The sequence below is a fragment of the Pezoporus wallicus genome, unplaced genomic scaffold (genome assembly GCF_028554395.1).
Source record: "Pezoporus wallicus isolate ANWC-B61680 ecotype Strahan unplaced genomic scaffold, APGP_CSIRO_Pwel_v1 contig_2871, whole genome shotgun sequence".
Taxonomy (NCBI): domain Eukaryota; kingdom Metazoa; phylum Chordata; class Aves; order Psittaciformes; family Psittacidae; genus Pezoporus; species Pezoporus wallicus.
In genome coordinates, this window is record NW_026640775.1 from 4,693,787 (window position 1) to 4,709,127 (window position 15,341).

Below are 15,341 nucleotides of genomic sequence, written 5' to 3' on the forward strand. Positions count from 1 at the left end.
TGTAAGATACATAATAAAATATTGGGGTTTAATTGTTCAGTCAATACTAGGCATTAGGCTCAAACACTTGTACATGGCAACTTGGAGTAGTTACAAGACCAAATAAAATTATTACAATTGTTTTGTATCCCATTCCTAGAAGGATTCAAATAGAGTATGAGACACGTTGTAGGCACATTATCACCTAGATTTTATTTACTCATACATATACCACATCAGATTTCAGATGTTAAACATTTATATTTTATCGTATCAAGACACAATGTGGAAGAAGAATTTCTCAAAATAATTATTACTGCTCTGTAAGCAGTGTTATTATTTATGATAACAAGCCAATTTGATAAACCATGATAAAACAGAAACTGATATATTAAAACTTCTTAATTTTGCACTGAAAGTTTCAAAACTAAATGGAAAGGATGCACACAGACTGTTGGGATTCACAAAGGCATTATGAAGAGACATACACAGTGCATTACAAACCTGCAGGTGTACTAGATGTTATCTGCTGCTCTAAACAGGCAGAAAAGTCACTGAATTTAATGCTATTCATATTCTATGCATTCATATGCTATTGATTTCTTAGCAGTTAGGAGTTTCTACTAATTATTATTAGAACTACCTCAGACCTTCAACAATCCTTAAAAATTAACAGCCAGTTCAAGAAGCTTTAGAGTATACTGGGGGAAGTACTATAAGTTTGCCCTGATCTTATATCCCTCTGTAGACATCAGCTTATAGACACAGTAGACAACTAAGTAGACACTTTAGATGGACTTTCTAATTGACCCGGGTCAATTCTTATTCTAACTGTGCTTTCTAATAAATGAAAGAGAAGCGTTTGGAAGTAAGCCATATGCAATACATGCTGAATACTTGTGGGTACTATAGCTTGATAAGCAGAAGCTATTGCCACATACACAATTACAGAGTGGATAACTTACTTCCCAACTCTTAATTCAAATGCCAACATATAAAAAGAAAGGTAGCTCCAACGTGCTCCTTTTTTGCCTCAACTGAGCTAAATGAAAACTGCCATTACAGAGCATATTTGGTTTTTGCTTTATTAATTAACAAGACTGTACAAATACTGAATGTGAGGGAAGAATACAAATTACAAAGGAAGGTTGAATGAGAAGTATAAACCCATATACAATTGACTTTAGACTTGTCTCCCTTGTAGTGAAGCAATTAAAGTAAAAGAAAAGAAACCACTCCAATTGCCCAGAGGCAAGTACAGGCTCTACAGCAAGGAAACGAAAGGAATGAGAAGCAATAGCTCTATTTGTCAGAGATGGTCTGCCCAGAAAGGATTAAATGCATTTTCCTCATTTGGGCAAAAGTGGGTATACCCAAAATGTCTCTTAGTCAAAATCTGCTTCATACACCAGGGCATGTTTTCCCATGAAGGGTTGCTTCGGCAAGGCAGTCTGCTTTTCCAGGAAGTTTAACAGTCATCAGCGATTAGAAATACAACTGTTCCAACAATGCTGGTCAGTTGTTCTACATAACATCCTCGCTTTGTGTATTAGTGTTGTATCATTGCCTGTTTTCAGCAGGAGCCATTGTTCTTTCCCTATTTCCCTAAGACTGCGCAACACCTTTCAGCAGCACTCACATTTCTTCCTTGGACTTCTTGTAACAGGTGTAAAATCAAAGTGTCTACTTGCTATCTGTAACTGCCACTGATGTGTTATTAACCTGATTAGACTATTAAATATCAATCTTACTTTCTCCTTCACACCACATCAGTGGTATGCACTAGTGGAAACCATTAGACAATCATTACAAAAAAAAAAAGCTACTGTAAAAAATCACTTTTGCTAATTAAAATTTCAATCTTGTTGCTAGTGTATGGCACTATAGACAAAAAGCAGAAAAAGTAAAACAAAGTGTGAGGAAGAAAACCAAGGGGGAACCTGTACTCTTCCTGCTGTCAGAAATTTAAGAGACGGGTACCAGCTAAGAGTCACACAGCAACTAAATAGGTGTTTTGCACCACTGATAAAAAAATTAGTTAAATTTGAGCTGGCCCTACTTACTTTCCAGATAAGGTGAGAAAAAAAACAACAAACAACAATCAACCAAACACTAAACCCACCAACCAAAAAACATTATGCAGAAACTCATCCATTTTCTTCCTCACGGCAACAGGTAGACTTCAAAGACTTCTTAAATGAGAAAGTTCACTTTTCTTTCTACATTCTTAGCAAGCATTCTTATCTGACTATATTATATTTGTATCTGGGAAAGGTCCATTTTCAGAAAGAAAATGCAGACAAATACAATCACTTATGTATTAACAAGGATTTCAAGACATAAGCTCTGAATAATGCAACCTGAGGTAATGGATATCAAAATACAAGTTAATGATTTCAGCTCTAACATAATAGCAGTCTAAGCTGATGTTAAATGTTAAGCTTTTCAACTCTTCAGTGAATCAGTTTTGATCAAAAACTATGATAGATCACACCTTTACAACAACCATGCTGATTTATATAGATTAGTTCCTTTTCTTAAATTGCCTTAACTGGAGGTAAGGCTTTATAAAGAATACAAACGGACATCACTTAGTGAACTTTGTTATACTGATTCATCAAAAGGAACTAATCTGTGCTGTTCCAACATACAAATAAACAAATTATCCATGCTAAAGAAATGTTTAAGTAGTTCTAAACAACAAATGGGATTAGAAGGATTATAGAAAAGGTTATTCCTTAGTAAGAGTCTTTTTAAAAGAATGAAGTCATCATCCATTGAAGTAGTTTCCATTCAATCTGTACAATATATAAAGTGGACATAGATGGAGAGCATAAATTTACAACTGGAAAAGCTTTCTTGAAATTTGGAAACTGCTTAACTTCTATGCAAGAGTTAAGTAACTAAGAATGTGTATCTCATCATACATGCTAATTCTCTGTCTTTCTCTTTTTTCTCAAGGTTTTCAACTCTCAGCTTCAAAATCGCTGCAAAAAGCAGATGAAGATATGTTGCTAACCACATTAAATCTAGAAAAAACTCTTAGAAATGGAGATAGAACTGTGAGCAGAGGCACTATACCGTTGCTGAAGCATTATAAGACTGAAGACAGAGGTGTTTTAGATGAAGAGGATGACAAAAAGATGAAGTTTTTGGTGAGTTTTCAGTTTTATGTTTTGGGTTAATTGTAAAATTGAAATTCTCTTTATAGCCCTTTAAAAAAATAATTTAAAGCAATAATCTGATGAATATACAAAAATATCAGTTTAGCATACTATAATCAAGAATGAACTTTTAAGTGTAAGTATCTAATTCCAAGATTTTTAAATGTGTAACTTGGACAGCTGAATAGAAAAAAAACCTGTATTTACAAGAACTATATGTAGCCAAAATATGGGGAGAAAAAAGCCTATACTTATGCGATTCAGCGTGACTCTATGTGCAGCAACAAGTTTTTAACTTCACCAAATATAAGACTCATTATTATATCATGATCTTTACCATAAAACCATTTCAGCCAGAGATGCAATGCAGGTCATCACTTTTAAAATATCAACTTGAAAGATAAAATACTTGCACTGCTAAGTATAAAAACTGGAATATAAGAAGTGGACACAACCAATTTAAAGATAAACTGCTACTCTTGTTTTCCCTTAAAACAGGACACAGGTTCCAGGCATGATTTCTTAAATCATGTTTTGTCAATCAACTTGGGTAGAAAACAACTACCTTATCTTGCACTGAAGAGAACCATGGCTTTTCCAGCTGACACTGAAATTCAAAATATTGAATCGATACAGGAAAGAGAGACTGCAGATGAAGAAAATTCAGCTAAATTCCCTATAGGAAGAAGAGATTTTGACAGTAAGTATATTTCCATTTTTACACAACAATTATTTCATTCTGGTAAAGTATAATGCAACGTCTATATAGCAATTTGATAAAGGTTCATTTAGAAACTCCATGTCTATTCTGATTTGCCACACAAGGGAGGAAGCATTTGTTAAATTTATTGAATTAGTATTTCCATGGGACATAAAGATTTCTAGTTCTTTCATGAGTCAATCTGCCAGCTATTTTTTTTTCACCCTTATAGTGCTCAGGTGTATGCTGGGAAGAGTCTATCGACCTTGTTGGCAAGTCTGAAAACTACTGATCTACAGCACCTCCTTTGAAGATCAAATGTTTTATTATGAATTTAATGTAATTTGAAGTTACTGTGTTTCAGTGTGGCTATATGTATGCATCCAAAAATACATTACCATCACATTGTAGTGGGAAACAATTCATTACCAAAAAAGAACATAGTTGTAATTACTAATGATGTATTGTTATCAAAAAATAAAAAAATTCTGCATAATCTAGACCAGTATTTGTTTAATTTTGCACACAAGGTACTTCCCACTTATTTGAGTATGAAAGGAAGCAATAGTGAATTTCACCAAATTTTCACAAAATTTTACATCTTCTGAGCCAGTCAATGCACCATGTATGCGAAAGCAAAAACTTACAGTCGAAAAAAGTGAGTTAATTTTGCCTGACCAGCAATCAGTTTATTCTTGGTTGCAGTTTTGCTGTGTTTTCTTTTGCCAGGGATTTTGCTGTCCAATTCCTTCTGAGGACTGTTTGAAGTCTTAGATCTTTTAGTATTTTTTTGCAAAGATGGTTCACTTTCCTTATCACAGATTACTTTGTCATTATTCAAATCCATCTGTTCATTCTTGGAGTTCTTGTTTCTTGGCTGACAACTGAGCTTTCCCATTTCTGTATAACTTCTAGTCTGGTGAACATTTTCAGAAATAGTTCCAAGCACTGGTACATCAAGACATGAATTCATACCTTCTGTCATGTAAGAATATCAAAAACATATGTGAAGAAATAAAAAGTTACCTGGGATTATTCATCCTTTTTCTAGAGGGCTGTCACATACTTTTTAAATCAAAACTAGTGCATTATCAGTAAAACAAAACTATGTTGCTTATTGCAGTTACATTTGCTATGTGTTCGTGAGCGCATTGCCCATTTAAAATTACACTACTCAAAAACGTGCAGCAGCAACTAACTTAGGAAAATAGATTTATAACTTTAAGATACTGAAAACGATGCTTAAAGGCCCCAGAAATAAATCATATATATGATTTGATTCATAGTGGAATAAAAGTAAATTTTCACTTTTTAATGGCAGAAATACAAATTTCACTTATATTACTTTTGTAAAATAAGACAAATCATTACACAATGTATGTAAAATGTGTCAATTTTTACCTCAAGATAGGAATACATATTTTTCAAGCAGATTTATATTTTCAAAGCGTTAGCATTACAATTTTAATACAAAGACATTTAACGGATCATAGCATACACAGAGTAATGCCAGTCTTTTTTCTTGAAAACTTTTATGCTTGATCTGTACTAAAGCCTTGTTTGATAACACTTAAAATATTAGCTATCATATTTACTTATACAGTCCTGCTACAGCTTACCTGTGACATATCCAGCTTTTAATTGTTGCTTTGGTGCAGGATTTGTGCAGGTTGGAATTTGGCTAATGCTGAGGAAATGTTGACCATTTATTTCACTGAACTCATTTTTATATGTAGATGCAAACTGAGATTTTATTGAAGATTGCTTCATCTGCAAATAGCAATTTGGTACTAGCTTTAATTATTTATGAAAGTAAAAGACAGCACTGCAAGAACAGTAATATAATGTTTCCACATACTTCTGTCATGAAAGCTCTTAGATTGTAAAAAAAAAAAAAAGGAAAAAAAAACCAGAAAAATGAGTATGCTCACATCAAATATATTTGTGAAGTATTAGCTTACAAAGCGCAAAGGGTTTCAATACTAATAGTAAATTATTCTATTAAAGTCCTAAAATAATTTTTAAAACTTCTTTAATCTCTTATACAAAGTTACACATTGACAAAAAAAGCTAGGTTGAATCTTTAAAAATTAGTTAGCTCCCTCTTTTGATGGACTGCAGACTACCATTTTGAACAGCTGGCACAGCTACAGTCAATTATCATAATTCTACAGGTCATCATCTTTGAGTTCAGAAATGTCAAGTATAGGATGAGTTTCACCACCAATTCAAACAGGGGAAAGCATAACAGAAATACTGAAAATGACAGATAATAGAAACTAAACTTCAATATACTTATACCTAAAAACTGGAATATAAAGTATTATTTCTGATCTTTCTTTGGCAAATTATGGATTTCTCATTTACTCACAAAACAAAGACATTTCTTTGTTGAATACCAATGTCTAACTCCACATCTGTTAAAACATACCATCTAATATAAGTTCCCATACACCTACAGTATTAAAGAACACTGTCACATCTGATTCTTCATGCTCATCTCCACCTCCTAGTTTTGGAAGCAGGAAATCTAGTCTCATAGCACAGGCAAATCAACATATTTGGCTCAACTACAAAAAAATGAAATAAAATTTTTCATTATATTCAATATATCCATATTTAATGGAATTTACTGTTACAGGTCAAACTTCCTCAGTTGTCACTTGCTACAGCTTCATATCAGCTTAAAACTTCACAATCAAGCTTTGTATTTCTAGCCAATTTGTCACAAATCCTATAGACTGCAAGGAAATCCTGCCCTCACTTCCATTTGAAAGTCAACTGGATTATGTAAGATCTGTTGAAAAGTACAGCACAGAGGAGATAATTACACTATATTAGGATTTTTGGCTAATAATTCTATTACAACAGCACAGGTGAATTAAAATTAATTTTAGTTTAACAGGTGGTACAATACAAACATCAGGAAAAAGAAGTAGCAAGAAACACTTTCACAAAAGAAATATTACATACACAAATAACTGGAATGATTTGTCAATTAAGAGGCTTAAAGCCACTTCTGATTAAAAAGTTTGTATTATACAAGTCTACTTTTCTTCTTAGCAAAAGCATGTTAAAATCCTAGTGTTTGGGTTTGACCCTTATAGAAATATTTTTCCTCCAACACAAAATCTGTTTTAGACAGAAAGAAAAAATATTTTCCCAGAAACACACTTTCACAACGGCCTTCATCCACAAAATTCAGCCATAATTTATGCCACTTTCATCAATACTGTTTTCATGCATATAAGCTAAACTAACAGACTCTAGGTTTTTATCACTGAGATCCAATTCAAGTACCTCTTTGTGATAACCACAGCTGTTCAGATGAACACACCTAGACTTTGGGGGGGGGGAATCCTGTAAGTTGACAGAAACAGTTCTTTCTGACTTAATAAGACTGTACATATATATTTTTACTTTAAAACTCAGCATTTCCTTCAAGAGTTAGAGACCAAATTTTCCCAGTTGTTCATCACTCCCAAACTACAATTTATCAATGCCAGATAACAGACTGAGAAAGAACGGTGGATTTAATTGTGTAATTACAATATTCAGAATATAAAGGGTTTACATATTCTTTAAGCTTAAAGTTACTGTAACATTAATGCAAAATATTTGTCTGTATTTGCTATGTTTCTCAAACGCTTCACGTCAATCTTTAAAATTCCCTCAATTTTTATTTATTGTTCAGCAAATGTGACACACCAAAAAATACGCAATAATTTGCACAGAGTTCTAACACATTCATATTGCAAGACAAAAATAGGCTAAAATTTGTGTTGAGTTGATGAAGCTATAACAAACAGCACAAAACCCATGAAACTTGTGCAAGAAAGCCTGGCAGTTACCTTTCTATAACCGGCAATAAATCCAGTTAGTTTTTGGGACATTAGGGTTTCTTTTCATCACCCATCTAGTGCTTCACTAATTCATTTTGCACGGATTAAAAAAAAAAAAAAAAAAAAAAGAGTAAAAGGACAGAAGTCAAGCTCAAACACTGAAACGCTGCACAAACCCATCTGTTTCAACTTCACTGACGCTTGAAATAGGCCTCCAAACTTCACTCCATATTGCATCACATACCATTTAATCATTCGCAAAACAGTAGACAAAGCTTTACCAATATGACTGTTTTAGCTGATGCTAATACTAATCTACAGGATATATATAAATCAAGAGTGCAAAATTAAATTTGTTAAAGCAGTCAAACTACCCAACTAGTCTAGGAATGGATATTCTCCAGTAAAAACAACTGCATTACATCGAATGAGGCAGCAATAAGTAACTTTTAATGGACTGAAGGCAGAACAAAAGAGCGCAAAAGTCCAGTGCTAAATCAAAAAGTAGTGCTTCACTGGAATGTTTTTAAGGAAAAAAAAAAGCAGCTTAAAACATTATTGAAGCACACATAACGAAGCCTATAAATAACCTAAAATAGCTCTTAGACATCAGAGTTCTTTTACATTAAATTCCCTGAAATCCACTGCTTTGAGGGCACCAGCCTAATGACCTACAGCTTGGGGAGAGCAAAAATACATTGGGAGCTCAGTTTGCTAATCAAGTAGTTGCACACAAATGGCATGCAATAAACTTAGTATCCCCTCTCTTCTTCACAAGCAAACGGGATATTGCTTTTATCCCTGTACAAAAGAAGAAATCCTGCTGCACTTCAGAAAAAGGGGTTCACTGTTACTGCTGCTATTCAGGAAGAAAGTATGGCAGAATTTAAGACTGTTTTAGTGCACGCAGTCAATTAGTAATCCTAATGAGTAAAGGAAGCAGGACATTCTCTCACTTTGATTTCTATATCTAGAGAAGCTTTTCTGTTTTTCAAGATATAAGCATTCACTTTTACGTGAAATATTAATGGTGCATGCTCTATTTATTTCTAAAATTTAGTTGATAATCTGTTCCAGATCTCCTTTCAGCATCTGCATACAGACAGTACTGCCAATATTTAGTCAAGAATGTCGAGATTTGGTTTTTATACACTGGAATGGCATAATAGAATTTGAAAACCTACATCAGTAACAACAAACACATGTTTTTTATTTTCTAGCCAAACAATTAGAGTGCTATTTGGATGGGGAAAAGAGATAAAAAGAAAAAATATCTTCTCTTTACCCTTGTCCTTTTAGATGAAAAAAAAAAAAGGCAACTTGAAAGAAAATTAAGAAAAAAAAAAAGAAGGGAATGCAAAAGAAAGAATAAAAGGTAAGTATCATTGCCAAACCAAAGCATCATGTTATTCAAGCATGAAAAATGTCCTGAATAGCTCAGGTAATAGGAAGATTTTATTGTACTGAAACTATCAGTTTCTTTTAGCATGACATTGTACCAGCGTTTTGCTATCCCAAATTAACCTGCAACTGTTTTGAAAACATTTAGCCTCAAATCACATCATTATTGTGTTTCAGAAGTATTCAGAACTCACAGCTATGGATACTAGAAAAGTATTTTAGGGATCTTGCAGGAACAAAACGGTATTTTCTAGACAAGTGTTGTTTATCAACTGAAACAAAAAGTCTTACCTCAGATTTTATGCTGACATAACCTTTTTTTCCTCTCCTACACCTTCCTCCATACACTCATTTTTAGCATACTCCATACATATTGAAGCTGTAAGTCAGCTTAGGGTTCCCCATAATCATATTCCATTTATAAATAAATATTTTTTGCTACAATAGATGAGACTGCCACCTGAGAAAGATTGTTTTCTCTAATACCATGAGTTTTCTGTTCACAATTACAGTGGGCATACAGAAACCTCTTGATAACTTCCTGTTATTAGCTTTCCAAGTCACAGTTTATTTGTATTGGACTCACAAATAGGCAAAACAATTCTCTCAAGTAACAGCATTTGGAGAACTAAGCAATGAAAAATAACAGCAGTGCATGAAGCTAGATATTAAGTCATTTCATATAGGCATGAACAAGTCACATGGGAAAGGCAGAAAGGGATTTTTTGCTTTGTGAAGCTTTTTTCTTGGAAGGATTTCTATACACAGTAAAATTACAATGAACTTCAAGCATGCCAAGATTTGTTAGAGTTCTTAAGGCATAAATTCTTTTTAAAACTAAAACTACAGTTATGTTCCCAATTGGAGGGAAATAGTGCCTCATATAGGAAAGGTTGTCTCCAGTTACATGAAGAAAAACACACGCCAAACTACTGAAAGTCCTTGCAGCTGTTTCAGGGTAAATGTGTTAACAAAGCAGCATGATTTCTAAAACAATGTATCAAAAGGCCAAAATAATCCTAAATTAAAAAAAAAAAATATATATATCTGTTACTCTCTCATATATTGCATGCTCATATCCTAATAGTTTTTGTTGCTTCCTTCTTAACTCCTAAAGTTCAGTTTCATCCAATTCCATTAGTTCAGGAACAGTACATACAACTTAAAATTATAATTAATCTTTTCTGATGCAGAAGACAGACAAAAATCTTATGCAACATTTTTGTTTTAAGTTGCTCTTTAGCCTAAACAAGATTACAAGTGATTGTACCAGCCCTTCTTCCCCGCCCCCCCCCCCCCCCCAAAGGACTTGCATAACCCAGCTGAAATAAACAACATAAGGTGTCAAACAATAGGGTATCTACCAATTTCATATAAATTCAAGTATGCTTTGAAGAACCAGACATAAGTTTAGACAAACCTTCATTAAATACCTCTCCTGTATTTATAAATATATATAAAATTTATATTTTTATAAAGCGGAAAGGAGTGATAAGGGCAACTGACAAGAGACACAATTCAATAGACTTCCTATAGACCTTTCTGAGTTAAAGACTCCTTCCACAAAACAACATTCACCAGAAGACACTTCACTTAAACCGTAGATAACAAACTTGAAACTGTCTCTCAACAGAAGATTGACTTTCTTATTATTACTCTTACCTGCTTCTGCTAGAGGGAATTAAAAAAATGCAACATGCTAGCTCCCCAGACTTCTTTCTTCTCAAGGGATAAGAGCTACAGCTTCTCCGCCTAACAAATGCCATTATAGTTAGGTGATCTTTCTGCATCTCTTCCAGTATTTAATGAGGATTGAAAGACAAAAATATTTTTGTCTTTCACTGTTGCCAGGATTTTTTTTTTTCGGCACAATGGAAATACCCACAGATTAATTTTATTTTTAAGCACCAATTTCATTTCATAGCTACTCATTTACTTTATCCAGTCTCCATATTTTTAGATACTAAACACATACACATGATGTTGCGCCCTAGGTCTAAATATTATCAATCTGCACTCCTCCACATAATTCTTCAGGAGTTAAGAGATCAGTTCCTCTTAACGAAGGAGAAGGCATAATGATTTTTTCTCCCCTCTCCTCCCTCCCTTTTTCTGGGGGGGAAGTGTTTCTCCTTTTGTTTTCTAGATTTTCCTAAACTTCTTTATTTAATACATACATCTGATGGGACTAAGCATACAAACTAATCATCACTACCATGTTTTTCTTCCCCTGCCAAATGTCATGGAAAATGAGACTTTTATGGGACAGGTTCTAATGAGACATCACAAATCTGCACTATATCCTAACCTCTAACCACCTGTCAGAGGCAGCATGCTAAAAAGGTTGTTAGGACAATTTCATAGGACTAATGCTATCACCACACACACTGCATAAGAAACTTCTCAGAATAATCAGGGACATTGAGAAGAAACATAATTTTGTTTTTGTTTTATTAAAAAAAAAAAACAAAACCAACAGTACCCATTCTGAGTCAATTGTTTAAATGAGGGCATTATGCGTAACAAAATTTACAACTGCGAATTTTACAAGTAACCTGTAAGATGGTTGTATTAATAATTATGAAGACTAATACTTAGTATAAGAAGGTGATAAATATTAATCCAGCACTTGAGAGCTACAGTCATGGACAAGGAATTTATTGTGGCATGTGCTGCATACTAAAGACAGAAGAAGATTTATTTCTACCAAGAGACATTACTGCTAGGTTTTGGAGAGAGGTTGATTTAGAGGTACTGAAAAAGGTTTCAAAGGAGGATAATGAGTTTTGCAAATGCCTATAGCAAATCTCTTCAAGCAAGAAGAAACAGTATAAAACAGGCAGCTGAAATAGCTAGTCTGAAAATTAAGACATGAACAATGAAGATTGATACTGCAGGCTGATTGTAAGCAAGGACAGATATCTCTAAACTGCAAATCAATAAAAAACAATGGGTTAGCATAGGTTAAAACAAGTAGTTTATATGCACTACACTGTAAAGGGACAGATTAAGATGCAAATAGAAGAATGGCATCTAGTATCTAATCACTTTGACAACTATTTTTACAGCAATCTCAAATGAAGAGAGACAGGACAAAGTTGCAGCTATCAAGTCCAAGAACAACACACATAAAATGAACATTTCATAAGTTGTAGCTGAGTGGACATACAGATAGAGAAAAATATATTCTGGAGATACTATGTACTGAAAAAAGTAACAGGTAGGATACCATACTCAATGTTAAATATATCGGGAAAAATAGACCTACCACCTCAAGATCAACAGCTGCATATTGGCAGAATGGTACAGAAGTCACAAAAGAGGTCAGTGTTTACAGAGCAAATGCTTAGGTCAGGTGTAGATCTGTGAATTGTTCATGCAAAGATGATAGCTTAAATTCTATTTGCAAATGTATTAATCCACAAATAATGTACTGAAAGACACGGCCCTCCCTATAAAATCTTCATAGAAAAAGGAAGAAAAGGAAGGAGTAGAAACATGCAAAAGAACATCTGTAGAAATTGATAGGTAGAAAGAAAAACAAAAAAAGACAAAATTAGAGATGACTCAAGAAAGAAAGCAGGGTTTTATGTAAGAAGATGGAGATCAAGGATAAATGACAGAGAACTAACCGAGTTTTAGTTGCAAGTCATTAGTTGTTTGGGACCAGCAACTTTAGTTGACTGGAAGGAAGGAGAAACAAGCCTAAAGTGAACACAGGAATGCCAGAAGAATAATTCCAGATTTCACATGAATATAGTGTATTTTAGATGGTATTGTTTGGCTGATACACAGAAAAAGAGAATTATAAACATCATGTGAAATACTCAAATATCTTGAATAAGAAGACTATGCCGATATGTAATTGATGAAAAATTACACCGTGAACTGCATGATTTTTATTTTAAGGTTTTTTTTTAATGGAAAAACATCTTGAGATATTTGGCCTCAGTTTCATCCTGTACTTTGATTTTCTGGTACAATAGGACGCACTGAAAGAAAGCCGCAAAGAAGACTGACTGTGATTACTAGAGGCAGTTCAACAGCCATACTGCTGCTCTAAGATAGAAGTTGTATAGCCCCAAACAGCCATTCATTTTACCAAGTTAATCACACATTACCATCCACATTGCTAAAGTGGGGAAAGAGAGTCCACCATCACAGATTTGGTATACAAAAAGCTAAAACTATAAGCAAGTTTGCAGTCTTCCAAGATGCCAAAGAAAGTTTCCAAGTGTGAAGTACAGACTTAAAACCTGCTGCTTGTTCTCTCTGAATTTTGGTTTTCAAAAGAAAAAAAAGTCATTTAAATTTTCAATTAGCTTAGATACCTGATGAGCATCAAAATCAGTTCTAGAATTTGACTGAAAGTTATCAAAAAATATTGGTTAAAAACATTGGAAGTTTCATTCTATTTTGCTGCAGGTTTATGTTACTTTGTCAATCATGGTGAAGCAAGACTAGGACAAGAATCCTACAGGAAAAGTCAGATTCTTGTATTACCAAGGATCATAGGAGTCACAGAGCCCTTACTAGAGTCAGGCACAACAAAAACAGCACAGAAGAGTGTCAAGATGAGCCTTTGGCATACATATCCTGCTCCTGAAGTAGGACTCATTCAATTATTCAGAGACCTCTGAAAGAACTACTATTTGCACAGAAATTACAGTAGCTAATCTGGTATTCTTGATTAGCATAGAAGCACTTCCCCAAAAAAGTTAAAATAGTTTCATAACATTAATCAGTCTCAAGACTCCTACTTTTGACAGTTTCTGCCAAAAACCTTGTAAGATTTGCAGTGAAGGTCTCAAATGTGACAGGTAATTACTTTTAAATAATAATTTTGCAATTTGGTACTGAACGCAGCTGTTCATGAATCCAATTATAAAACCTCTATTTAGATAAGAAAACTATTTCAATGTATTATGCAAACAGCAAATCATATTTTTGCTATTTGATGACTTAAAGCTGCCATTTAAATATGCTGTTCATCATAAAATTAATATAATGAAGATCGTTATGAGCTTCAACCTTTCCTAATTTGCCTATGAGTTTTAAGCTAAGTTTCATTATAATTAGTGTATGTATCCAAAATACCATCATCCACCCCACCCCCATTCCAAAAAAAAGCATTCAGAAACAAGTTAGAGTATATTTAAAACACTGCTGAAAATACTGACTGCACTTGTCATTTTACTCCCTTTAATAACTTTCTACTTCTCAAGCATGTAATACACTAAAATTCTCATGTCCAATGGCAGAAAGAAATTTTCCATTGTGTTGTTCTGGAACTGATTCTAATGGCTTAAAACACCTGTTTTCCTCCTTATATACTAACTACATTTGTGTTTACCTCTTGTCAGGACTAACTAAAGTTGTAAAAAATATTAGGTCACTTTTATTTAGCTCTCTGTTGAAATGCTGTAGAAGATACAAGCTCTGCTTCTTTCCATAGTCCCAATGCTCAAGTCTGACAATTTTGAGGAAAAAAGACTATGTAAAATGCAGTACACTGGAAGACTTTAATTTTCAGGAACATTGAAGTTGTTCTTTTGATTAGCGCCACTCACAACACCAGCCCTCTCAACGTTTTATTCCATCTACAAAATAGCAAACATTGGCAACTTTATTTTATTGTTCTCAAAGCCATAGGAAAATCTTTATGGGAATTATGGGAATCAGGAATTATGGGAATCAGAATGTTTCCAATAAAAATAATCTCCCCCCCCCCCCCCCAAGCAATGTAAAAGACACCATTATGCTTTTGGAATGCCTATATGATCAGAACTGAAATCAGGTGCCTGTGCTGTATTTTCTCTCTATTTTCACACGGCTTCAGTCTTATTGCTATAGTCCTGAAACACATAGATGGTTAAATGAAGAGCTAGAGATTAATTCAGTATATCTCCAGTACAAGATTTTCATTAGGAAGTACTTTTAAGTTTAAAGCCTCTCTCTTCTTACATTTTAGATATTTCCATTCACAATACAGCAGTTGGGTTAATTACCACAGTTTAATCACATTTCTTTATCTATGGGTTAAAATTCTCAAATACTCAACTAAAATGTAACGCTAAAATGTAGTTGTTTTCAGTTTAGTCTTATTGTTTCAGTACACCTATAGTCACATAGCAATTTCTACACAGTACCTTCATTTTTTTTTCATCCATAGATTCCTGAATACGCTGTCTAAGGGGTTTTGGAGAAGATACATTGGATTGTGCTGGAGACCTATATTAGAAAGAGATAAGAAGT

At 33.8% G+C, this 15,341-nt stretch overlaps 2 protein-coding genes across 5 annotated transcripts in view; one reads left to right on the forward strand and one right to left on the reverse strand.

The window, feature by feature from the left end:
• The first annotated feature begins 2,871 nt into the window (after positions 1-2,871).
• On the forward strand, positions 2,872-3,896 carry PMCH (pro-melanin concentrating hormone). The gene is made up of 2 exons (XM_057420482.1): positions 2,872-3,134; positions 3,642-3,896. Exons 1-2 carry the CDS (start codon positions 2,889-2,891, stop codon positions 3,894-3,896), a joined length of 501 nt encoding a protein of 166 aa, XP_057276465.1. The 5' UTR covers positions 2,872-2,888.
• Positions 3,897-4,386: 490 nt separating this feature from the next.
• The window catches only part of PARPBP (PARP1 binding protein), a 48,543-nt gene continuing 37,588 nt past the window's right edge, over positions 4,387-15,341 (reverse strand). For 2 of the 4 annotated variants that reach the window (XM_057420532.1, XM_057420528.1), the window contains 3 exons: positions 15,241-15,317; positions 5,463-5,615; positions 4,387-4,821 (listed from right to left, as the gene is read on the reverse strand). In XM_057420532.1, coding sequence (XP_057276515.1) covers positions 4,487-4,821; positions 5,463-5,615; positions 15,241-15,317 — 565 coding nt within the window. In that variant the 3' untranslated portion in view covers positions 4,387-4,486. The remainder of the gene's footprint in view (positions 4,822-5,462; positions 5,616-15,240; positions 15,318-15,341) is intronic. The other 2 variants (XM_057420530.1, XM_057420529.1) reach the window with 2 other exon arrangements.

Bases quoted from the DNA above. Each gene is read 5' to 3' on its own strand.
- PMCH (XM_057420482.1), top strand. From the start codon at position 2,889: ATGTGTATCTCATCATACATGCTAATTCTCTGTCTTTCTCTTTTTTCT. The intron at 3,135-3,641 runs GTGAGTTTTCAG...CCCTTAAAACAG, and splicing joins ACAAAAAGATGAAGTTTTTG to GACACAGGTTCCAGGCATGA.